The following is a 26,651-nucleotide window of genomic DNA, read 5'->3' as shown; positions in this document are numbered from 1 at the left end:
TTTACAGTAGGTACTGGATGGATGCTCAAGGGTCAGGGGGGGTGGGGGGGGGCGGTGGCAGGGCTAGGGAAGCAACAGGACCTTAACAACAGCATTATCCTGTCCTCCTTCACAGTTTCCAGATAGTCACAAGATAGCGATTTGGAATCTTGGCTGATTTATCTTAACCCTTAAATGTCCTATTATTGTGCACTGCTGCTCTGACTGAGATCATCCAATTCAGTATAGATTGGGTTAAATAAATTAAAGAAAAAACCCAATCTGTCTATATTTATCCTTTTTATTCTACAAACTCATGTTTACTTACCTTGTTTGGAAGTGGAAACTAATTAGGTACAGCTGCTTTTGGGCCTATCAAAATTCAGCAGACTGATAACTGCGGTCAATGCTGCTGGCACATTAATTTGTGATGTGCAACAGGTTAAAACAAGAACTACCTCCACATTGGGCTGAATTTTGCTGTCGGCGACCAGGGGGCAAGGCCCACTCGCTGACGCGCAAAATGACGAGGGATGTCATCCCACCCCATTTAAATCTTCAGGAAGGCGGGCCCGCAGCAAAATCAGCTGCGGAACCACCAACCTGTCAATGGCCAGTTGAGGCCATTGACAGGATCATTAAAATAATTAAAGGACCTGCCCGTCCAACCTTAAGGTTGGCGGGCAGGCCAGGAGCCCCGGTGGGCAATAGAAAAAACATGAAACCTCATCCGCCGGCGGGATGAGGTTTCATGTAGGGATTTAAAAAGTTGAATAAAGTTTTAATGAAATTTATTAACATGTCCCATCTCGTGTGACATTATCACATGAGGGGGACATGTTAAGGATTTTTCCCCCCTATTTTTCATGTTTATATAACTGTCAGCGATCACCCTGAGGCAGCACTTAGACTCAGGGAGATGTGCGCTCTTTCATGTGCATGCATGAAAGAGCGAACTCTCGCATTTGGGGAATCCCCCCGCCCACACAGACAGCGCATAGCGCTTCCCGTCGGGCATCACGCTGGGTGGGTCTTAATTGGCCCGCCCACTTAAAATGTCGGCAGGGCCCGCTTCTCCGGCGGGGATCGGCTCCACGCCCGCTGGAGATTGGGTAGGGCCCGCCTGGTAGGCAGAAAATTCTGCCCATTAGCAAACTTGTTGGCAACCCACAGAACTTGTCCTTGTCTAGAAAAATTAATTTGCCTTCCATAAACTAATTGTTAAAATACAGTCTAGATAATACAAATTAAAAGTAACCTTTTCCTAATTGGAAACTGCAGCACCAGCCTTAACACTGTCAAGGAACACTGATGTTTAGACGTGGATAAATAAATGTTATGTCAACTTGGCTCAAATGTAGTACTTTTGCTGGTCAAGTCAGAAGGTTCAGGATTCAAGCCTCACTCCAGGACCTGAGCACATAGGGCAGGATATTAACGGAAATGTATAGGCACTTGCCCACTGGTGTGTCAGTTCCCCATCTCCATCCCACCATTTTCCTAGAGGTGAGTTGGGCAGGTGGGGGTGCAACAGAACTACCCACACAAAAGTGAAGTAATTAAAGGCCAACTGAAGAAGGCCAATGGGATTTTCTAGTCGGTCTCCAACTTCCTGGAGACAGTGGCGAACAATTTAGCTGCCCAGAGGTGGCCTCTCAGCAGCGTTCCAGGCAAACTTAGATGTCCTTCCTACCTGTCTGGGTTCAACAGCAGGACCCCCATCCCCACACCATGGTGGCTCAGTTGTAAAGGCAGTTTCTTTATTTCAGATCTGAAAAGTTGCCTCCATCTTGGGATGCACTCATACTTACCTACCAAGGCATCCTGCTGCTCCTTTCAAGCTGGAAGGTCTCCTACTGCTTCTCCAAATTACATGTGCCGCCTGCCATCCATCCATAACTGGGTGGCGAAGGCACTTTCTGGCATATAATTGCCAATTCAGGGGAAAAAATCAGAGCAATTTTCCCTCATATGCGTACTTCTGGCCCCCACTCCAGGCTAATGATAGGGTTCAGGAGCTCACAGGAAAATCCTGCCCATAATCTTAGTACATACTTCAATATAGTAGTGAGGACATATGGTATTGTTGGAGATGCCGCCTTATAGATTAAAGTGGAAACAGAAAAACCCACAACTTTTACCAAAGAATAGTACGATGTCCTGGTGTTTCAACCAACTTCCCTTAATCAACTTCTAACATAACAGACTAACTTGTCGCCTCGTTGCTGCACGAAAATTGATGGCTGCATGTTCCTATACAACAGTAGTAGCTACATTTCTATTTTACTATCTCCAAGAACAAAAAAAAGTAGGTCCCTCAAGCCTTCTTTATCATTCAATAAGATCATGCCTGGCCTTTTACATCAACTCCACTTTCCCCATCCTATCCCTAAGAATCTATTGACCTGAATCTTGAATATACTCAACGGCTGAGCATGCACAACTTTCTGGGGTAGAGAATTCCAAAGACACAATACTGAAGAAATTACTTCTCATCTCAGTCCTTAAATGGCCGACCCCTTATTCTGATACTGTAAACCCTGGTTCTAGATTCTTCAGCTGGGGAAAACAGCCTCTCAGCATCTCCCCTTTTAAGCCCGCTCAAAAGTTTATACATTCCACTGAAATCATCTCTCGTTCTTCTGAGCTCCAGACAAAATAAGCCCATTCTACTCAACCTCTTCTCCAGGACTGCCCTCTCATCTTAAAAAATCAATTTAATCAACCTTCACTGTACTCCTCTAAAACAAATATATTGTTCCTTGGGTAAGGAGGCTAAATCAGTGCACAGGTCTCATCAAAACCACACATAATAGCAAGAGATCCTTGATCATATTGCAATTTCTTTTTTTTTGAAAAAAATACATTTGTTCATTGGGATCTGGGTGTCGCTGGCAAGACCAACATTTAATGTCTACCCCCAAATGCCCCCGAGAATATTGTGGTCAGCTGCCTTCTTGAACCACAAAAATATTACCTGAGCCACATGGTGACATGACTTGTAATCCAGGAACTGTAATAGAAAATCCAAGTCTTTGTTGTCCTTTTCAGCAAGGATGCTCAGATTCCGCACAGCAAGCTGGACATTTTTCCTCTTCATTTGAATGAGTCCATACCTGGCCATGACAGCATCATCATTAGGAACTTGTCCAAAAATCTCCTGTAGATGTTTCAAAGCATCGTCATACATTTCTGCAGAGAGGACATATTCATGAGATGTTGCTTCCAAAATCTAGGATAATAGCTTACATAATGCCCAAACTAGGGCATTTAAAGATGCAGCATACCAATCAGGTTTAGTTCCTGCAAAATAGCCTGTTCCAAAACTCGATTTTAGAAATATCATAGCAGTTCCAGGGAACATCTGCAGAACATTAGGTTGAATCTAAATTTGTATTCCATTGTATTAGTCTGGCTTAATTGTAGCATTTTCTCATTTAGGAAGCTTTGTGCTCAAGATAAAAATTTTCCTTCAAGAATATTGAGAAGGAAAAACAAAAACCTTTAAAGCATTCTCCCTCTCTAACTATTTGGTCCCTTGACCAGTCATATGCTTCAAACCCTCTTACCTGTTCTCTACATAGTTAGAAACAAAGAATCAAGATTTTTTTGAAGCATAAAACTAGGGCAAGCTTTTGAATTTTACCTTTTGCTATCAATATATCAGCATATAGGATGTGCCAGGTTGAATCTCTCTCATTTATCAGAAGTAGATAACGACCTATTGCAGGAAGATTAACAAGTTCTTCACTGAAGACCTTTTCCTTGGATTCTGCCATTCCTGTTAGAATGTTAATACAGTGATCATGCAGCCAGCGGCTAATTAGGTTTTGAGCTTCATGCTTCAGAGATGAGATTTCTTGGATTGCCAACTTTTGGTCCGTCTGTAGGGCTAATGCAATGTCCTGTACTGCTTCCTGTTAGGAAAAAGTGGAAAAAGATTGATAGGTCCACTAGATCCAAAAGCTTTGGAAATAGGAACGTAGGAACAGGAGCAGACCATTGGCCCCCTCAAACCTTCGCCACCATTCAACCAGATTGTGGCTGATCTTCTACCTCAACACCATCTTCCTGCACTTATCCCTGTTTCCCTTGATGTCAATGCCATCTAGAAATCTATCAACCTCTGCTTTGAACATACTTAATGACTGAGCCTCCACAGCCCTTTGGGATAGAGAATTCCAAAGATGTATCACCCTCAGACTGAAGAAATTCTTACTCATCTTGGTCCTAAATGGCCTACCTTTTATTCTGAGACTGTGTCCCTTGGCTCTGGACCCCCCACAACCAGGAGAAATATCCTTCCTGCATCCATCCTTTCGAACCCCGTAAGAATTTTGTACACTTCAATGAGATCACCACTCATTCTTCTAAACTCTAGAGAATACAGGCCCAGTCTCCTTAATCTTTCCTCATAGGACAATCCCACCATCCCAGGGATTAGTCTGGTGAGCCTACATTGGAAAATGGAAACTCTAATATGTAGAGTTCTCACAATTAGTTTCTGTTGGCATTACTGTCACTATAACAACTTGTATTGTCACAACGACAGGAAATTGTACTGAGTGAAATCTACCTATATCTTCACTAGCTAACCAAAACATACTGAACTGTTTAAAGAGGACCTGTCTTTTTAAAAATTACAAGACGACACTGGCCAAAGATGGCTACCACCATTTGGTACTGTAAATTGACCACTTTTCTGGAAAGTTCCTAAATGGATTGCACTGCAGACCTGCCCTGATATGTTGCTCATGGAACTCCACACCTGGGTGTGTTAGAGTCCACTTCAATAGGGATTCTTGAAAGGAAGGCATTAAAAATGCAAAGTGCTGGACTTAATTAACTGTAATTCTGTCAATGCAATGTGAACTGCTAACCAGCCAGATATCCAACAGACATTCAAAACCCCCTGTGGAGGACAAAATAATCCCATCTCCGGTTGGTTTCTGCTATCCTATAATGTGCGAAAAAGGTTTCTGAGATGAAAGATCAAAAGTGCAATTATTTGTTTTACAACAATGACTGCATGATATATTGATTGAATTCCTTTTTGGAATATGCAAACAGGTGGTTGAAAAATTGGTTTTGCCAAGCTAGAGGCAGAAAAATCAGTCATCTGGAAACACTGCTGAAGGAAGCAATAAGGAATCACTCTCTCTATCTGAAGCTAAAATTGACTGGCAAGGCAGTTAACTAAACTTAATTCAACTCCAAGATTTTAAAGGAAACCAGTTAACTTCAAACGGCTGCAACATTCAACAAACTACGCCTGAAGGACAAGCAAAGGACTTAATCGTATATTCTTTTAACTTTTATTTGGACTCTAATTATACTTACATCTGAGGGTGTGCGCACGCGTGTGGTCGTGCCTTTTATTATTTTTCCCTCAGGCAGAGTAACTAATGAACTTAGTCTTTGACTCAAGAAAACCTGATTTGATTGGCTCCTTATTAAAAACAAAATACATTTGGATTGGAAAGGCTTTTACGGGAAAAAGAAACTTTGTTGCAACCAACTGAGGGGGCTGAATAAAGGGGAGCCAGTTCACTCCCCCTCACCAGGTCGTAACTGTATTTATATAGCACCTTAAATACAGTAAAACGTCCCAAGGGATATCACAAGAGCATTATCAAACAAAATTTGAAACTGAGCCATGTAAGGAGATATTAGGGCAAATGACCAAAAGGTTGGTCAAAGAGCTAGGTTTTAAGGATCATTCAAAGGAGGAGAGTCTGAGGTTTAGGAAGGGAATGCCAGAGCTTAGGGCTGAAGTAGATGAAAGCATGACCGCCAACAGTGAAACGATTATATCCGGAATGCTCAAGAGGCCAGCGTTGCAGGATCGCAGAGATCTAAGAGCTGTAGAGCAGGAGGGGGTTACAGACAGTCAGGGGGCGAAGCTTCAGATAGAGAGAGTGAGTCCTTACTGCTTCCTTCTGAAAACAAGATTTAAAATTTTAATCTTGAGGCATTGCCAGACAGGCAGCCAATGTAAGTAAGTAAGCGGCGATTGGTGAACGGGAGTTGGTATGGGTTAGGATACGAGTAGAGTATTAGATGTGCTCAAATTTATGGGGAGGTGGAAGATGGAAGGCAGGCCAGGAGACCGTTGGAATGGTCAAGTCTAGATGTAGCAACAGGAAGGTTTCAGCAATAGCAGAGTTGGGTGATGCTGGGGAGGTAGAAGTAGGGTATGTGGTCAGAAGCTCAACTGCCTTACCCATATATCCACTGGTTTTAAGCTAATCTTGATCCCATGGCATTAACGTTAATGTACAAATATTAGCATACAAGTACTTAACATGTTCTTCAAAATTTCTTTGCCATATTCTAACATTGATTATCATTGCAAAAACAATATGAAGGAATTTCATACAAACTGACCCAAGAGCTGACACATCAATAAGCATGCTGTGCAATAAAAGCCTTAGAACCATTTTCAGTACCAGAACCCTGACAAGAATATTATTCATTAACCCAGCATTTCAATTCCACATTAGGGAACTGTAGGAGGTTTTCCACATAGTCTATGCTTGGTAGCTAATGATGTCTAAAATTTGGCTTGCTGAATTGTCTTACATCAATAGTTAAAATTATAGCATTTACACAATCAACTTCCCATCAGGATTTGCACCAAAATAAACAAATTACAAAGTCAAAAGCAAAATACTGCAGATGTTGAAAAGCAAATAAGAACAGGAAATGGTAGAAATTCTCAGGAGGTCAGACAGCATTTGAAGAGAGATAAACAGAGTTAACTGGGGAATTTTAACCAAAATACACAGGCAGGTTCTTTTTTTAATTCATTCAGGACATGTGACCGTCACTGGCTAGGCCAGCATTTATTGCCCAACCCTAATTTCCCTTGAGACGGTGGTGGTGAGCTGCCTTCTTGAACCGCTGCAGTCCATGGGTTGTAGGTGCACCCACAGTACAGCCAGGGAGGGAGTTCCAGTATTTTGACCCAGTGACAGTGAAGGAACAGCAATATATTTCCAAATCAGGACGGCAAGTGGCTTGGAAGGGAAATTCCAGGTAGTGGTGTTCCCATGTGTCTGCTGCCCTTGTCCTTCTAGGTGGTAGTGGTTGTGGGTTTGGAAGATGCTGCCTAATGAGCATTGGTGAGTTCCTGTAATGCATCCTGGAGATGGTACACATTGCCACTTCTGTATATCGGTGGAAGAAGTGAATGTTCGTGGATGGGGTGCCAATCAAGCAGGCTGTTTTGTCCTGGATGATGTCAAGCTTCCTGAGTGTTGGAGCTGCACTTATTTAGGCAAGGTTTGGATCAGTGTAAGTTGAAATCTGAAAAATCTGTTCCCTGACCCAAACCCACCTCCAGCCTGCTCATTTCCAGCTTTAACTGAGGAAGGAAGATGAGTGGGTGACCAGCCTGCACAAAGGAGGTGGGCTGGAACATTAATTATGTTAATGAGACTGTGAGCTTCATTTTTATGCAATTTTTCAACTTTATCTCGTCAGCTGAGTTTCCCTAGCATAGGGGAGCCCAGCAACTTCATCAGGAGAGGACGTGGCGGATTCAGGAGCCGAGTACCTTTACACCTACCTCCTGGAACTGGTGCCTACCTGAGGAGCCTCAGTGATCAGGCAGCCCTATCTGCAACCTTCCCCCGATTCCCCATCACCACCACCAGCCCCCCAATCTCACCCCATGCTTCCTGGTAAAGAACCAATTGGTGACATCACATTCATGCCATGGAGTGTATGTGGAAATCCTGATTTCTGAATTCCCAACAAATTTCTGATCTACCCACTCCCAGTGAGTCAAACAAGTAGAAATTCAAGCCACTGTTTCAGGTTCAATGGCCTAAAATGCTAAGCCTATTTTGCTCTTCACAGATTACAGAGGTAATTCTGTTGTGTCACAATAATTCAGCATCAGCTGTTCAATTATAAATTTATGTTGAGATCAGTGTCAAAAATAGATGTAAATTGATGAGGTTACTTTACAGTTAGATTCTTTAGATAGCTCATAAGTCAACAGCATTAGATATTCATTCTATTAAACAGATTAATGTCTATATACTTGTAGTTATGAACACTACTGGGTAAAATCACCATCTCCATTGGTAGCTATATCCAGACTGTCTCTGGATAAGCTCCTATTTTTCAAATAAATTGTCTTAGTATCCAACATAGCCTTCGTTTCTAAAGAAACATCCTAAATTCTACTGACCAAAATGAGACACACACAAGAAGAATTCCGCCCTTCTGGTGTCAATTACTTCACAGTTAAGTATGTAGACATGCTAGATTGTGTAATTACATGTGAGCTTCTCAGGTTTTTGCCAACACAGGGTTTTACACATATCCAGATAAAATAGGGCATCTTTATTTTTGCCTCAATAAGCCATCTCCAGACCTGCAGTTCTGACAGCTTTTGTTTTCTGTTCTATTCTTGGTAAGAAATGTTTTGTTTGTTTAAGCCTTCACAACTTCATTAGCATCACACTTTCTTCCATTCTTGACATTGCATTTATCTGCTGACTTCACTTTCAGGTAATTCTTAGGGCAGGTCCCCTGTGCAAGTAGAGAATGGGAGGCGTCTCAGAAACAAAGTTAAAAAGCCAAATTAAGTTCAATACTTTAAAGATTTGTGCTTTTTCAAGAAAGAATATCACTAACTCAAGACAACATCCAAGTATTGGGGTGTGTTTATGGAGTTGAATCTGAAGTTGCACTCCTGATCCATGTCTCTGATGTGTTAATCTGGTAATAACCTGTACAGCAGAGAAGAGTATTTTTGGATAACCTTCAACTGCATTAGAATTCCAACAAGCCATTTGTTTCCATGTCTCTGTTGGTGGGTTTTTCATTTTGGAGATTCTGATCCCAAATTGAAGTGGCGAAGGTGGAAGATGTGAAAAATGGAGGAATGTGTGGTTGACACTTAGTCCAAATTTAAAAGCACAATCTTACTTTTCTCAACTCAGTCGTTTGCCCATTCCTCTCATTTCCAGGCTGGCAACAGACTAAGCACAGAGCAGTATAAGGATTAGGAAAATAACCCTTTAAAGTATGTAAAGGCAAACATTTACAATCATTGTGTGGTTTAAATATACAAGTGTATATCTGATTACCACTAGTAAGAAGTAGAAATTAATTATCTTCATTATGAGGCCTGGCAGTTCAGCATCCATGGGATCAGTCTTTAAATCTTAGGGTGAGTTTACACTGCAGCTATTGGATCTGAGACCAGTAACTGAAGTTCAAATACCAGCCGGGCAGAACTACGTTAAGGCTTCTGCCGGCCTTATCTTAATTATCCTGCTTAGAAGTGAGGTTCTACAAAGTTTAAATGTTTTGAGGACAGAGAAGGGGCAAATCCTGGTTTCTGAGTTTCAGTTTAGGACAGATACATTTAAAAAGTCTCCAGGAGCTGTAATAAACCTCTGCCAGAGTATTTTGTAAATCTGCTTTGACACCAAACATGGCTTTATGCTCCCATGTGGTGTTAAACTACCACCCTCTATTATTAAGTCTTGCTCTGGAGTCAGGTTGAGTGCCAACTCCAGGTTTATGCAGCAAGTCTTTAATGTTGATATGACGTTAACATTGCTTTACACTGATGCTAAATTTGCAATGGAAATACATCCTTAGTGTAAACACTGCAATAACCTGCATCAAAACCTGGGAAGAATGGACTACTACCATTTGATTTGTATTAAAAATAAAAATGGACAGCCTATTCAAAAAGAAAACAAACTTGAGTCAATACCAGATTGATGTCAATCCAAGAAGAAAATGACTACAGGACATATTTGTTGGTGGATCCCCAACATCTGAATAACATTTTATGTGCATAATAGATAGTTAAGTAAACATTGACAACATTTAAACAGGCAACCATTTAAATAGATAATTACTTTGCAAAACTCTGCTTATTGTGAATGTAGTTCCATATCTTTACTCAGAGCAGTAATTTAACAACACATGAAGTGCATCCATGTGCATTGCCAATCCTGGTTTCCAAAGTATTTTGGGTAGGGAGGCCTGTCAATGAACCTGTTGGGCACTTCTCACACCTAGCTGACTTCAATTAAATGTTACCTGAGCAGAACTTATTCCTTCCATGTTCTCACCTGAATGTAGAGACAGGTTTGAGTGAAATGGACATTAGACAAGTTTAATTGTTACTTGTTAAAACACACTTTCTTCAATCTATAATTTCCTCTATTAGGATATAATTTCTAATATAATTCAAATATGCATGAAGCACAGTCCAAAACAACAATCACAATTCATTACATTGTATTTGAATCCGTGCCCTCAATAAGGCACCACCAGCCTATCAACTGTAACCTACAGCAATTTCATGGCAACAGCTATGCAATTATTAAGCAATCTATGCCAATGCTTTGAAAGAGAAATGGTTTTGTTAAAATTCCTCTTTGGTTTTTAGGCTTGTTAAGATGAGATTTCTGCTGATCAAGGCCAATTCACTCAATTTGAACCAGCTGAATTAATTCAGTTATTCCTGACAACACAATCAATAAGATCTTTGATTTGGACCGCAGATGGTACTCAAGGTTACCATTTAAAAGATCCTTAGCAACATAAAATACTGCAGAAAAGAGGAACTTGTACGTTGTTAAAAACATTATTTGCTTTCATTTCAAGCCTTTGTTGTTTACTTTCAGCAACGGAGGCTCTAGACAGCAGAGAGCATCTAATTAGGTGCTAGAGAAAATGAGATGAGGACAACGGATAGTGATGAATTGTTAGGTGACATTACTTATGAAGTTGAGCATTACCTTGCTGTTTAAAAATAGCAAATATTTTGTTTTCTCAAGTATACATGCTACTTTGAAATCTGAAAATTAATATGCTAACATTATGCTAGCATATATTTTTGTTGAGAATGCTCACAACTTTCCTACATTTTCTTTAAAATATAGAGATCCTCCCAAAACTTAGATATTGAGTGACTCCTGATGTGGAATTGAACCAAGCAGGTTGGGTAATGTGTGCTTAGCTGACCTCTGCTAGGAGCGGTTATAATTGGCCTCATTTGTAACTGCGTTACAGAGAAATAAGTATCACAGCAGGCATACCAGTTTGCCAAAGCCCCTCATACAAGTGGGGTTGGTGGTATAGTGGTACTGTCGCTGGACTAGTAATTCAGAGACCCAGGGTAGTGCTCTGGGAGGAACAAAACAGAAAATGCTGGAAAAACGCAGCAGGTCTAACAGCATCTGTGGAGAGAAAGACAGAGTTAACGTATGACTCTTCTTCAGAGCTAAAAATAAAAATGTGATTAAATTTACACTGCTAAGGAGTGTGGAGCAGGTGAAGCTGGATAGAAGGCCAGCGATTGGTGGAGATGAAGGAGAGATTGACAATGATGTCATGAACAAAAGATCAAAGGGGTGTTAATGGTAGTGACACTGGCTAAAGGAGGTGCTGATGGTGGCATTAAGGTCAGAAAGCAGAATGTGGTGATAGCTGGACAAGGGTAAGCATTCTGGAAAGAACATGAATAAGTGACAGATGGCCCTAGTGGGAGTGGGGAGGGGACAGTGGTGTGAAAAAAGATCGAAAATAGGATAAAACAATGAATAAAAATGAAAATAAATAAAAACAAGTGGATAAAAAAATGAATATTGAAAAAAGGGCATTAAAAAAAGAGGGTGAGGATGGAGGAAAGAGTTCATGGTCTGAAGCTGTTGAACTCAATGTTAAGTCCGGAAGGCTGTAAAGATCCTAAGCGGAAGAGGAGGTGCTGTTCTTCCAGTTTGCGTTGGGCTTCACTGGAATGGTGCAGCAGGCCAAGGATGGACATGTGGGCATGAGAACAGAATGGTGTGTTGAAATGGCTTGTGACAGGAAGGACTGGGTCATGCTTGCGGGCAGACCAAAGGTGTTCCGCAAAGTGGTCACCCAGTCTGCATTTGGTCTCTCCAATGTACAGGAGACTGCATTGGGATCAGCGAATGCAATAGGTGAAATTGAAGGAGACACAAGTGAAGCACCGCTTCACCTGAAAGGAGTGTTTGGGCCCTTGACCGGTGAGGAGATAGGAGATAAAGGGGCAGGTGTTGCACCTTCTACCATTGCACGGGAAGGTGCCGTGGGAGGGGGGGTGACGAGGTGTTGAGGTGGAGGAGTGGACCAGGCTGTCCTGGAAGGAACGGTCTTTGTCAATCTCTCCTTTGCCTCCGCCTATTGCTGGCCTTCTGTCCAGCTTCACCTGCTCCACCACCCCCCCCCCCCCCCTTAAACAGTATAAATTTCATCACATTTTTACTTCTCTTTAGCTCTGAAGAAGAGTTATATGGACTCTAAACGCTAACTCTGTCTTTCTCTCCACAGATGTTGTTAGACCTGCTGAGTTTTTCCAGCATTTTCTGTTTTTGTTTCAGATTTCCAGCATCCACAGTATTTTGCTTTTATCTTAGTGCTCTGGGGGCCTGGGTTCAAATTCCACTATGGCAGATGGTGGAATTTGAATTAAAAGTCCAATGATGACCAAAAAACCACTCACTAATGTCCTTTAGGGAAGGAAATATGCTGTCCTTACCTGGTCTGGCCTACACGTGACTCCAGGCTGATTCTTAAATGCACTCTGAAATGGCCTAGCAAGCCTTTCAGTTGTATCAATCCGCTAAAATAAGTCAATAAGGAATTAAACAGGACTTACCACCCAGCATCGACCTAAGCATCAGAAATGACAACTGCAAACTCAGCCCTGTTGACCCTGTAAAGTCCTTCTTACTAACATCTGGGGGCTTTTGCAAAAATTGGGAGAGAACTCTCAGAGTAGTCAAGCAACAGCCTGACAGTCATGCTCACCGAACCATACCTTACAGATAATGTCCTAGACACCACCAGCAGGACAGACCCAGCAAAGGTGGCGGCACAGTGGTATAGTCAGGAGGGAGCAGCACCAGGCAGATCTACAAACGAGGCATCAACCTGGTGGAACTACAACACAGGACAACTTGTGGGCCAAATAGCATAAGCAGCAAGCGATAGAGAGCGCTAAGCATTACCACAACCAACCCATCAGATCTAGGTCCTGCAGTCCTGCCACATCCAGTCTTGAATGATGGTGGACAATTAAACAACTCACTGAAGGGGGCAGTTCCACAAATATTCCCATCCTCAGATGATTGGGGAGCCCAGCACATCAGTGCAAAAGATAAGACCAAAGCATCTGCAACAATCTTCAGCCAGAAGTGCAGAGTGGATAATCCATTTTGGCTTCCTCCAGAGGTCCCAGGCATCACAGGTGCCAGTCTTCAGCCAATTCGATTCACGCCACATGATATCAAGAAATGACAGAAAACACTGGATACTGCAAAGGCTATGGGCTCTAGCAATATTCTGGCTGAAGACTTGTGCTCCAGAACTTGCACCTAGCCAAGCTGTTCCAGTATAGCTACGACAATAACATCTACCTGGCAATATGGAAAATTGCCCAGGTATATCCTGTACACAAAAAGTAGGACAAACCCAACCCAGCTAATTACTGCCCCATCAGTCTACTCTCGATTATCAGTAAAGTGATGGAAATGGTCACCAACAGTGCTATCAAGCAGCACTTGCTTAGCAATAACCTGCTCGTTGATGCTCAATGTGGGTTCTGCCAGCGTCACACAGCTCCTGACCTCGTTACAGCTTTGGTTCAAACATGGACAAAAGAACTGAACTCCCGAGGTGAGGCGAGAGTGACTGCCCTTGACATCAAGGCAGCATTTGACAGAGTGTGGTATCAAGGAGCCCTAACAAAACTGGAGTCAATGGGAATCAGGGCGAAAGTCTCCACTGGTTGGAGTTATACCTAGCACAAAGGAAGAAGGTCAGAAGTGGGGATGTTTGCTGATGATGGCACAAAGTTCAGCATCATTCGCGATACCTCAGATACTGGAGCAGTCCATGTCCAAATGCAGCAAGGCCTGGACAATATCCAAGCTTGGGCTGACAAGTGGCAAGTAACATTTGCACCACACAAGTGCCAGGCAATGATCATCTTCATCAAAAGAGAATCTAACCATTGCCCCTTGACATTCAATGGCATTACCATTGCTGAATCCCTCACTACCTATATTATCATGTCATCATTAGCCAGAAAATGAACCAGACTAGCCATATAAATACTGTGGCTACAAGAGCAATTCAGAGGCTAGGAACCCTGCAGGGAGTAACTCACCTCCTGACTCCCAAAAGCCTGTCCACCATCTACAAGGCACAAGTCAGGAGTGTGAAAAAATACTCTCCACTTGCCTCCAACAACACTCAAGAAGCTTGACAGCATCCAGGTCAAAGCAGCCCACTTGGCTGTTTGTGGATGGAGTGCCATTCACTCCGCCCACCACTGAAGCACAGTGGCAGCAGTGTATACTATGTACAAGATTCATTACGAGAACTCACCAAGGCTCCTTAGCCAGCACCTTCCAAATCCACGACAGCTCCATCTAGAAGGGCAAGGGTAGCAGAGACATGGGAACACCAACACTTGGAATTTCCCCTCCAAGCCGCTCACCATCCTGACTTCGAAATATATAGTCATTCTTTCACCGTTGCTGGGTCAAAATCCTGGAATTCCCTTTATTGTGGGTGTCTTTACACCACATGGACTGCAGTGGTTCAAGAAGGCAGCTCATCACCACCTTCTCAAGGGCAATTAGGGATGGGCAATAAATGCTGGCCTAGTCAGCAACACCCAAATCCCATGAATGAATTAAAAAAAAAGATTTGATTTAAGCAGTTGCCAACAAGTGAGTTTGGCATTTGACATTGAACTTAATACATTAAGATGGTTTCCAGATTATAACCTGACCTGCATGAAGGTCCTTCAACTATATTGAGGCAGCTGTCCAACATAGAGCTGATGAGGAAACTAGAGACTTGGCAAGAAACTGCTGGGTGACATTACCTGGAGACTCTATAGGAGACCTCATGCGTGATACATCATTTACCATGATTGAAATGCATAGAGGAAACTGATTGTTCCTGAGGTACTAAACCTCCAACTGATGATATCACTGTTCAATGTGCTTATGCATGGTTAGGATAATGGTGGCAATGCACTATCAGTTCATGGTGGGTTGTGCTGCTCATCATGTTGCTCTCAACAATCCACCATTCATGTAGCAAGGGCTTAAATTCACATTTCTCAGTTGCTTAATGACCAACTATGACTCTCCTCCTAACAGCTGGGTTGATAGGGGAAAAGAGGTAAGTGCTGCTTTTTTGCAGTCAAAGTATCACTAAGGCTATACAGTAATGGAAAGTTAGAACAAAAGTCAAACATTTATGGCATACACAGCAATCTAATATTTGAACCGGGGCATTCACAGTACTCCAGAATATTTTAACTCTTGGCAGATCATAAATGGGACTCTGATGGTTAGCTCCATCATTGGGACTGGACTCTTCCCACTCTGCTCCAGTTAATTCTTTGGACTAATGTCCTAACAGTTTGAGTAACCTCAACTGGACAAGTAGTGGAAAGGTTATCAATACTCCACGCTGGTAAATTGTGTGGCTTTAGTTAGTTAGTAGTACATCTATGCATACTTGTGGATTACTAAACCTCGAGTGTTGCTTATCTGTGCCTGAGCTCTCTGGACTCCAAGTGTCTTTCTTTGGGGAGGGGGGTGGGGGTGGGAGAGAGAGCTGGGGTTAAGCTGTCTTCAGCATTAACCAAATAGAAACTTGAGTTAGATTTTCAAATCATTTGGTTTGTAAATTCCTCAGTACTGTTACAAGTGTCAGAACTTGTCAAACACCTAGCTGACCTGTACATAAAATAAAGATTGATCGAAGCACAAGCATCTGTTGTTTGTCAAACTATACCCCTCAAGCAAGGAAGTAAATTAGTGGGGAATGGGATGGTAACAGGGTCAAAATAAAGCAATTATTTTGAAATCAACAGGAAACAAATTGTGTAGAAAAAAAAGTCTCCGTGCCCTTCTTAATTATTCTTTACAAATGAAAATTATGAAGAACTTGGCTCATAAGGTGGATTAAAAGGAGCCATCACTGGTGTCAGTGCCATTATTTTGCCGAACGGCTAATCAATGCCTTTAGCAGTAGGGTCACTTTTCTCTCATTTACTCCAGCTGTTGTCTGGGTTTTGAAACATTTGTCATGGCAACTACAGCTATTTGTACCTCAGATAGGTTTGAAGCATTGAAGAATAATTAGTGGCTGAAGCAAAGATTAGTTGAAAATTGTCGTGTCCAAACTTAAATTTGAAGCCTGATATGTTATACCAAGCGGCTGTGTCAAGATGTGCGGACTTACAACAATAATTATAGTTCCTATTCTACCTAATAGCATGTGTCAAAATCAACATTGTAGCCATTTGATTTTTGTTACACAGAACAACGTAATGTTCTTAGATTCTTGGAATGCAAGTAGCTGCACATGGGAGACAGTTTAGGGATAGTATCTCAAAATGTCATGCACACTTTTGGATTTTGCCAGCAGTCACATTATCAAGCACCATTCTCTGATGTCGGGCGGGGGGAGGAGGAGAAGGAGATGGTAGCGTAATGCTAATGTCGCTGGATTGGTAATCCAGAGACCCAGCTAATGTTCTGGGGACCTGGGCTCAAATCCTTGGCAGATGGTAGAATTTGAATTCAGTTAATACATCTGGAAATATAAAGCTAGTATCAGTAATGCTGACCATGACAACCATTACAGATTGTTGTAAAAACCCATCTGGCTCACTAATATCCTTTAGGGAAGGAAATCTGCCATCCTTACCTGGTCTGGCCTACATGTGACTCCAGACACACAGCAAGGTGGCTGATTCTTAAGTGCCCTTTGAAATGGCCTAGCAAGCTGTTAGGGATGGGAAACAAATGCTGCCTTTTCAGTGACACCCACATCCCATGAAAGAATTTAAAAAAGTACCATATACAAAACAAATTATTCACTTCTTGATCTGTGCAGACCATGTGCACAATGGGTACCTTGCATATTATACAACAAATATAATGTAGTCATTGCCATGCAAATTCCTTTATATAAAACAAGTGCTCTATGATCTGTACTATTTGCATAATAAATATACACCATTCTTGTTCTGCACTTCATTTACAAATGCAAGTATAGAGTTTTTGGTGTACTTAAATTTATAACACAGGTTAAACAGTCCACCTAATGTATGAATAGGTATAAGTAGTTGCATTAAAATTGGATGCATAAAGGATTTGCATACTTGTATACAAATATAAACGACCTTCTCAAGGGCAATAAATGCTGGCCTAGCCAGCGACGCCCACATCCCATGGATGACAAAAAAAATACACAGTATTATACTGCAGTCATTCACAATCCTTGATGTCTTTATCACAGGTATATGGAGTCCTATTTATAAACTATTAGAGCACAAGCATACACAATCTCTGATGAGACTAATTCTGAAGTGTGGTTCACCCGAGGCCAAAAAGGGTATAAATGCAGCAGCAAGGGTCCAGGAAAGAGAAATAATTATAGGTTTTTGGAGACTTCAGTTATGAAGAAAGGCTCAAGTAACTAAAACCATTTTCACTGAAAAAAATACAGAGGGAAAAAAGGATACAGAAGATAGAAATTAAGTGTGAGCAAGCAAGTTATTGAACCTGGGCAATTTGAAATAGCATTGGAATAGAGGGCATAAGTGTAACATTTACAAGGCTGAGGCTCAATTAAAATCAAGCAGCTCTAAATTAACACAAGCAGATATATGGCACAAGTAGTTGCTTGGAGCAAGCAGGCTTGTTAAGTTCACACTGCACTTCAAGGTCTCAATTTCAAGTTGGCTGCTACCAACTATGGCACTTGCCTTGGGAAACATGAATTGTTTGGGATTGTTCTCACCTCCATTAGGATTAATATGGGCAGTGCAGTCAGCAATGACAAAAGAACAAAAATTTACCTTTTGTTTATTAAGGATCACATACATGAAGGACCGTCCACATCGTGCTTGTACATGGGATGGGTTTGCCTTTAAAATGGTGCCAAAATCAAAGATAGCAGTTTTCTTCTGATTAAGATGTGCATAACATCGAGCTCTAGTGAGGAGTGAGGCTTCATCGGTGCCTCCTAGAATAGTAATAAATATATATTAAAACACTTCAAAGAGCATGAATTACATATAGTAATTTTTAGGATTTTTAAAATTAATTATCAGGATGTGGGCATCACTAATAAGGCCAGCATTTACTGTGATGGAATTCGCAGGCTTAGAAGATGCTGTTGAAAAGCCTTTGAAATTTGCACCCTGTGGACATTATAACTGCAGCCATGGTACACTAGTGATGGCGCAAAAAGCAAAAGCTTTTTTTTAAAAAAATGGAACTGGTCGAGGAAGGAATTTTCGTGCGAACATTGGGAGAGCACTTTTCTTTCCGCTGAATGCTGCAATGCAATCATTAAACATACATCTGAATGGCTTTGCACCTTACATAATAATTATTTTTGATGCAAGTGTATTGTTCAAGATCACTTCAGACTTGCCATTTTGTCCATATCCAGCCTGTGGTGAGTTTGCTTACTGACCAGTTTATAGCTGCATTTGCATTTTTCATCATTTTAAAAGATTAGGTTATGGCTTCTCCCAAATCATGCAAATTGAAGATTTTGATCAGTCTATCTACAATATGAATGCTTCAGTCCATTGTGGAGTTTTGCTTGGAGCTGGTGTACTTGGTCACCACCTTTCACCCTTCCGACACGCGTGCTTGGCCAGTTCCCCGGGCAGCAGCAGCAGGTGCATGGCAATCTGGATCTCCTCGGAGCTGATGGTGCTGCACTTGTTGTAATGGGCTAGACGGGAAGCCCCACCTGCGATGCTCATGGCCTTGGAGGAGATGCTGGTGTCAGGGTGAACCTGCTTCATCACTTCTACATCATAGATGTGGATGGAGTAACTATCTACAGCATGCAGTGTTTGAATCTCGGGTTCTGTTTTTGCTCTGCTCTCAACCCCCTCTAATACTTCAATGTTTCTTTGAAGATAGAGTGTACATAACTGTATTCTGCAGGGTCAATTCAATAGTCCCACACTTGGAATCAGAAAGACCATATTACAAGACAGCTAATCTACAGTTTTGCCTCTACTGTTCTACCTGGTGATCAAATTACTGGCACTAGTTTAAACCTATGACATCTTGTACTATTTTAGTTTAATTTTATGTAACATTCTGGATTCGCCTTCAGGCATTATGTCAAATGGATACAGTTCACAGTTAAGAACTACAAAATCATACAACCCACAAGCAATGTAGCACAATGGCTATGAAACAAAGATTTTTAGTTAACTTTAGTTAATTTCAGAATGCCAATTTCAAAATTCTCAATTTTAGTGACACATGAACCATTATATAAGGATCTGAATTACCAAAGCTAATGGGTCTGTTATGACCACAACAGATGTTAATTGCTAAGCAAACCAAAATCCCAGAGGGAAACTTGGCTTATGGACCATACCCTTTTTTTGAATTCTGAAATCTCAGCAACAAGTAGTCCAGTAACACTTTTGGGTTGTAACAATTAAAAGTAAAAATTTTATTCACAAGAAAACTTAAGCACACAAGATTACAGTCACACAATTAAAATTAGTCTTACAAAACATTCCCCCAAAAGACTCCCAACTGGGTCAGACCCACAAGTAAACATCTTCCAGGTAACACACCCTTATAGGTTTTTAACTATAAAACACCAGTAATATTACCCAAGGCCAACAGCTGTAGCTTTAATAGAAGCATACATGATCTCTTAAACGTTCTTCCACTCTGCTGTGGAAATCCAAAACTTCAGAACAACACTTTTTTAAAGCCCAAGACTTTTCTGGCTTGACTAGATGGTGGATTCAAATTGTATCTTTTCCTAGCCTAGAGCTGTTTCTAGGAGATCTTCCTCACACAGCTAATAGCTAACAGATCCAGCTGACAGCCAAAAGCTACTAGCTCCCAGCTACCTTAAGCTTTCCATAGTATCTAAAATACCTTTTCCCCACTTTCATCTCAGGTTTCATTGTTCTCACACTTCTGAAACTCAAATCCTTCCAAACATAAAATCCTTTGTGTTTCTATTTTGTCTCTGCTTTCGAGCCAATAAATATAATCTAACCTCTTCTATGTATCTATATGTGGAACTCCTGCAAGATGTAAAGATGTTTCTTGTCACCTCTGACTTTTCTGTGATATTTAAAGAAACCAAACTCTCAACTTATCTAATAACACAAATGCTAGATCAAACCTATTTACTTGTACCTCAAACTTAACGCCTCTATCCTTTCATGCCTTAAAAGTCCGGGACACTCTGGCATCTAGTAACCTTTCCCAGCTTAATTAAATCAAACACACACACCACCCTTCTTCACAGAATAACACAATATTCCACAAAATTATTTTTTAAAAATCCATTCTCATAGACCAAATGAGTTAATCATGTATTTACACCAAACATTCTGCTTATCAAGCCTGGAGCGATAAAGAATAATGTTACTTTGATATTTCTACACTTCAATGAAACTAATTATCTGCATTTAGCAGCCTTCGGAATTGTTGAGGACAGCTAAGATATAGTTTGGAAAACTAAGGTATCTCTCCTATTAGCCAGCTTTCAGAATTACTCAAACTGAAACAAGACCATTATCACTGGTATTGGCAGATAAGAGAACAATTCATTTCCATAATGTTGATTCTGCTTTGTTTTGATTAATGTTTTGAATTCAAATGCTATGTTCAGCCAGCAGACAGATGATTGTAGCCCAGCCATTGGAGATTGGGTGACTTCCTGCTCTACCATAGAGTTGATTAGGGCATTGAAAGACACTAGCTTGACTTTTCTAACGCTTTCCTGGCTAGCCTCCCATTTCCCACCATGCCCCCGCCCCCTGCATAAACTTGAGATGATCACAAATTCTGCTGCGCAAATCCTAACTCATACCAAGATCCATTCACTCATCACCTTTATGCTCACTGACCAACAATGGCTCCTGGACCACCAGCGCTTCAATTTTTAAATGCATATCCATGTGTTCAAATCCCTCGACGGCCTCTCTGCCCATCCTCCCTGACTTTGACCTTCAGCCCCACAACGTTCTGAGAACTGTCTTTCCAAACTCTGAAATCTTCTGCATTCGTCATTTCCTTCACCTAATGATTTTCTTTTTATTCTGTTATGGGATGTGAATATGGCTGGCAAGGCCAGCATTTATTGTCCATCCCTAATTGCTCTAAAGAAGGTCCATGTGGTTAGGTAACTGCTGTTAGGGAGTTCCAGCTTTTTGACCCAGCAACAGTAAGGATGTAGTTCCAAGTCAGGATGCTGTGTGGTTTGGAGGGGGTGGCATTCCCATTCATCTGCTGCCCTTGCCCCTCCAAGTGGTGGGGGTTGTGGTTTTGGAAGGTACTGTTGAACGAGGCTTAACAAGTTGCTGCAGTGCATCTGGTAGATGGTACACACTGCTGCCACTGTGCACTGATGGTGGAGGGAGAGAATGTAAGGTGGTGGATGGGGTTCAAATCACTTGGGCTGCTGTGTGTTAGATGGTGTTGAGCTTCTTGAGTATTCCATTGGACTCCAGACTTGTGCCTTGTAGATGGTAAACAGGCTTTGGGGAGTCAGGAGGTGTTTTATTCTCAGTAGAATTCCCAGCCTCTGACCTACTCGTGTATCCACAGTATTTATATGGCTGATCTGGTTAAGGTTATGGTCAATGGTAACTCCCAGGATGTTGATGGTGAGGAATTTAGAGATGGCAATTACATTGAATGTCAAAGAGAAATGGTTAGGTTCTCTCTTGTTGGAAATGGTCATTGCCTGGCAATTGCAAGGCACAAATGTTACTTGCTACTTATCAGCTACTGTTAAGTAGTATGTCATAAATGATCAGCTGTCCTTTTTTTTTTTACTGACAGGCAGCTTGATGTTCATCCTTGATCATGCACAACTTAGCCCAAGCCTGAATGTTGTCCAGATCTTGCTATATGTGGACACAGACTGCTTCAGTATCCAAAATGTTGTAAATAGCATTGAACACTATACAATCTTCACTGAACATCCCCGCTTCTGACCTTATGATGGAAGGAAGGTCATTTATGAACTGAAGATGTTGGGCTCAGGACACTACTCTGACAAACACCTGCAGTGATGTCCTGGAGCTGATAGATTGGCTGCCAACAACATCATCTTATTTTGTGCTAGCTATGACTATAACAGTTGGCAGCTGTGCCTTCAGCCTTCTAGCCAAGCTCTGGAATTTCAATTCAGCTTCTCCAAACCCCAGAAAAAAATTAAAATCTATTGTCCCAGCTTCTCTTTGGCTCTATTACCATTAAAAAAGTAGTCAGAAAGTGCACCATGCATCTTGGAGTGGGCAAGAGCCTCAGCCATCCAATGCTAAGCCCTATTAATGTCGTCATCAGCTGATATTTGTGCCTGACACTCAATATACAGCTTGAAGAAATAGAGAAAAAAGTCATCACTGGTAGATGGGAACACAAAAACAAAAGAGATAGAAAGACACAAACATACATACACATTTTTATGGTGCTGCACTCAGGATGAAAACAGAGGCAATGCAGAATATTCTTGTGAAATATTTGCCTTGTAAAGGAAAGCTTGATTTCCTACATTTTCCCTTCCCTATTTGAATACAACACGAGCAGCAATACTACCAGCAGTGAAGACATCTACAGTCTAGTGTGCTGAATAGATGACTTCAATGATATGTGTAAAGCAAGTACCTCGAGCACCACCTAACCTTCACCATGACTGAAGTCACTTGGAATTATTTTCTTCTCTGAGCAATACTAGGATCTAATTTCTAATTTTAAACATTGACTTGATTTGTCATGCAGCCCTCCTATAAAGCTCCGAGTGGATATGTAAATCTGCATGCCTGTATTTGGTAAACAGTAGTATTTAAATTTAAATAAACATGGAATCTAACCAATTTAGCACAATCAAGCCCTGTTATCCATGGGGACTTGCAATCTGATGAAAAGTAAAAGCTGTACTTTCAAGGGCAAAAAAATATTCTGGTACATTGATTATACTTTGCCGTTGGAAGAACATATGGGAAAGCTGATAAGGATGAGGACTGACAGTCATCAGTGAACATGTGGCCTTTATTGACAAATAAAACCATGATTAACATTATCTTTTGCTTATTCAAGGCATGTACTTCAATTTTCACAAGTCATTAAGTTTATGAACAGATATCTCGCTATGTAAGCATATTTTGTTACCTTTTGCACATGACGAGCAGCTCAAGTTCCTCTGGCAGTGATCTTCATACACATTGGCACAACATTTATATGGTACTAAAATAAAAACAAAAAAAAACTGCGGATGCTGGAAATCCAAAACAAAAACAGAATTACCTGGAAAAACTCAGCAGGTCTGGCAGCATCGGCGGAGAAGAGTTGACGTTTCGAGTCCTCATGACCCTTCGACAGAACTTGAGTGTTTACTCAAGTTCTGTCGAAGGATCATGAGGACTCGAAACGTCAACTCATTTATATGGTATTATTGTTCAAAGTGATGCCTTGCTCTTACAGCCGTTTTTAGCAATGATGCTGAATTCCTATGCATTTTGCAAAGAAAAGATGAAGTACAGAAAGAAATAGAGAGCTTCTTCCTCGCAGCTCAGCCCCACAATGCGCACTGTTGTTCACAACTACCACCACCCAAACTACCGTGGTGACAGCCTTCACCATTAAATCTCACCTTGACCTGTGCCACAACTCCCCTTCCATGTTGTTCCTCTTTGAGCATCAGATCTTTTTCAATTTTTTTTAAAGACTCTTAGATCCTCATCAAGTTACTATCCCTCAATCCAAGTACTGAGGTGTTCTCCCTCTTCTCTTAGGGGTAGGCAGACTTTCAATCCTGTTAGATCATGGGTGATTTTTATCTCAATACATCCCATCCACCTTCTGTCAGACTCCACAGTATCCTCTGTAATTTCAAATTACATTTCAAGTCTCCTAGACCTAATTCCATTGGGTTCACCAATTTTCTGTCCTCCATGCAAAAACGCTCACTGTCGGGTACCTCCTTGCCCTCAACATTTTTTGTGGTTTCGACACCCGAGGTCTTGATCACTGATGAGCAACTTTGCAGTCTTTTTAAAAATAATCATATATCTGAAATTTTCTAATACCATTACTTTCAGCATTCACCAAAGGGAAAAAGACTCTCCTCCAGCTCCCTCAAATTCTTAACTCCCTTGCCTTTGGCCTTTGTTTGCCAATACACATCTGCTAGCCTGCTTAATTGTACTATTACTTCTTGCTTCGGTGCTCTTGTCCCCAGCAAATTAGTCATTATCTCCACTCTTTTCAGAGCCCACATCTTTGCTTCAAGTTAAATGGACAAAAACCCAAATGTACCTGTAGCACAAGGTATGTTCAAGCACTACTAAGCTTCACTCACCTGAACTGGATGGCAAAGACCATACAGGCTCAATTTTTCAATAACCAACTCTCTCTTCAAAGCCCTCTCCCTTAGCCCAACACTATTCCTAACCTTAAGCACCAAATGTGAGGAACTTCTAGAGTCACGTGTACTCAAGGGCTAGATTTTACAGCTGCAAATTGGTCCCCCTTGCCCCCTCCCAAAGTGAAAATAAATTACGGTGTGTTGATGTTGGGTCAGCAATACAATGTCATCACGCTAGTCTCAGGAATTACAGAAAGTAAGCAGGCACTGAAATTAGAAGCCCGCTCACCATTTTGCAATTATCAATCAACAAGCTATTGAGCTCCTTAAAGAGCCACTTGTATGGCATTCTTTGTTGCCCATTGAATTTTTCGGGCTTTGGACGGGATGAAGTTTGGGAGTGCTTTAAAGTAGGCACAAGGGCAGAAGAATAGGCCTGCCACCGGAACCAGAGCAACAGATTCTGCTGGTGAAGGTGGCAGCATCTGTTGACTTTAGGAGCTCATTTATTGTCTTTTTAGAGCCTTCCATAAGATATATGTATGCTGACGACACCCAAATCTACCTCACCACCTCTCTTGACGCCTCGTCTTTCTTTTTAATGCTGCTTGTCTGACAATCAATAAGGAGTGAGCAGAAATTCCTCCAACTAAGTATTGGGGAGATAGAAAATCATAGCCTTCGTTCCTCACTACAAACACTGTTCCCTAGCGACTGACTCAATTTCTCTTCCTGGCCACAATATGAGGCTGAACCAGGCCGTTTGAAACCGTGACATTCCATTTGACACAAGTGAGCTTCCAACCTCATATCTGCTCCATTAAGACCGTTTACTTCTGTAACATTGCTTTTTTCTAAGCCTAGCTCAGCTGATCTGCTGCCAAAATCCTCATGGAACTATTCCAATGCTCCCCTGGACAGCCTCCATCTTTAATCTTTTGTGAACTTGTGCTTATTTAAAACTCTGCTTCCTGTATTATAACTTGCATCAACTTCTGTTAACCCAATTACCCTGGTGCTCACTGGCTTATTGGCTCCTGGTCTTGCAAAGTCTCATTTTAAAATCTTCATCCTTATTTTCAAATTCCTCCTTGGTCTCATGCCTCCTTGTCTTTAACTTCCTCCAACCTTACAATGCTTCATTCTGTACTTCTCCAATTCTGGCCTCATATGTATAACTGACTTTAATCACTCTGCCATTGTCAAATACAGCTCCTAGGCCCTGAGCTCTAGGCTTCTCTTCCTAAACCACTGTTTCTCTCTTTGACTTTAAAATGCTTTTTAAAATCTAACTCGATCCCACTCTGGTTCAGTGTCAGATTTTATTTGATAATGTTCCTCGTGCATTATGTAGTGCTTAATTATATTAAAACCACTATATAAATGAAAGCTGCTGTTGTCTGACAGAAATACCCATCATCTCATTTGTTTCAGAGGTGGGACTCACCTATTAAATCCACAGCCAATAAACATACAACTTTAATAAAAGCAATTTTAATAAAAGAAAAATACTGTGGTGCTGGAAATCCGAAATGAAAACAGAAAATGCTCGAAAAATTCAGCAGGTCTGGCAGCATCTGTGGAGAGAGAAACAAGAGTTAACATTCGAATTTGTATGACTCTCAGCTGTTTCTCTCTCCACGAATGCTGCCAGAGCTGAGTTTTTCCAGCATTTTCTGTTTTCAGACCAAACATACAACTTTGCCTGATTGTGGGCAAGGCAATACAGATCATAAATATTCTCTGTTCTTCATTAATTTTAATGGAAAAAGTTCATGTGTGTACTTATGTTATAGTTGACTGCTAAAGTTACCGAATGGCAGAGAATGCACTCAATCAACCTGGAGGGAAGGTTTCCCATCCGAATAGCCAGATTAAACCAGGTCCTTATAAATGCATTTACAATTATCTTAACAAACAGTGCAGGAGTGGAAATCTCCTTCCTTAGCCCACGTGCAATCTCAATTGCCTCTCCTGTCAAAATCCAAAGAACTGTTTTTCAGAAGGCAGCCATTCTTCAAGAATAGCATTCCTGTCACTGGAATTGACAAAAACATCATTTTATTATCCCTGCGTTTGCACTTTCAACGAGAGAGAATGCCTAGACCTTAAAGTCATTTCCAACCTGGATAGTCCCCTAGGCATGAATCATCTATCCGGTGCTACTTGAAATAACCTGCATGATAACGTTCAGCAGGCATGGAGGCAGAAAAAAAAAAATACTTGCATTTATACTGCACTTTTGATGACCACTG

The 26,651-nt window shown here is 41.3% G+C and overlaps 1 protein-coding gene across 1 annotated transcript in view; it reads right to left on the bottom strand.

The window, feature by feature from the left end:
* The window catches only part of ttc34 (tetratricopeptide repeat domain 34), a 112,216-nt gene that overhangs the window by 23,189 nt on the left and 62,376 nt on the right, over positions 1–26,651 (bottom strand). Inside the window, exons 5-7 of the mRNA XM_041206998.1 lie at positions 17,879–18,045; positions 3,626–3,896; positions 2,957–3,171 (exon numbers count right to left, since the gene is read on the bottom strand). Of these exons, the coding sequence (XP_041062932.1) occupies positions 2,957–3,171; positions 3,626–3,896; positions 17,879–18,045 (653 nt within the window). The remainder of the gene's footprint in view (positions 1–2,956; positions 3,172–3,625; positions 3,897–17,878; positions 18,046–26,651) is intronic.

The sequence above is a fragment of the Carcharodon carcharias genome, chromosome 15, assembly GCF_017639515.1.
Source record: "Carcharodon carcharias isolate sCarCar2 chromosome 15, sCarCar2.pri, whole genome shotgun sequence".
Lineage (NCBI taxonomy): Eukaryota > Metazoa > Chordata > Chondrichthyes > Lamniformes > Lamnidae > Carcharodon > Carcharodon carcharias.
The sequence above is the reverse complement of the archived record's forward strand: the minus strand, read 5'-3'. Positions and strand labels throughout refer to the sequence as shown.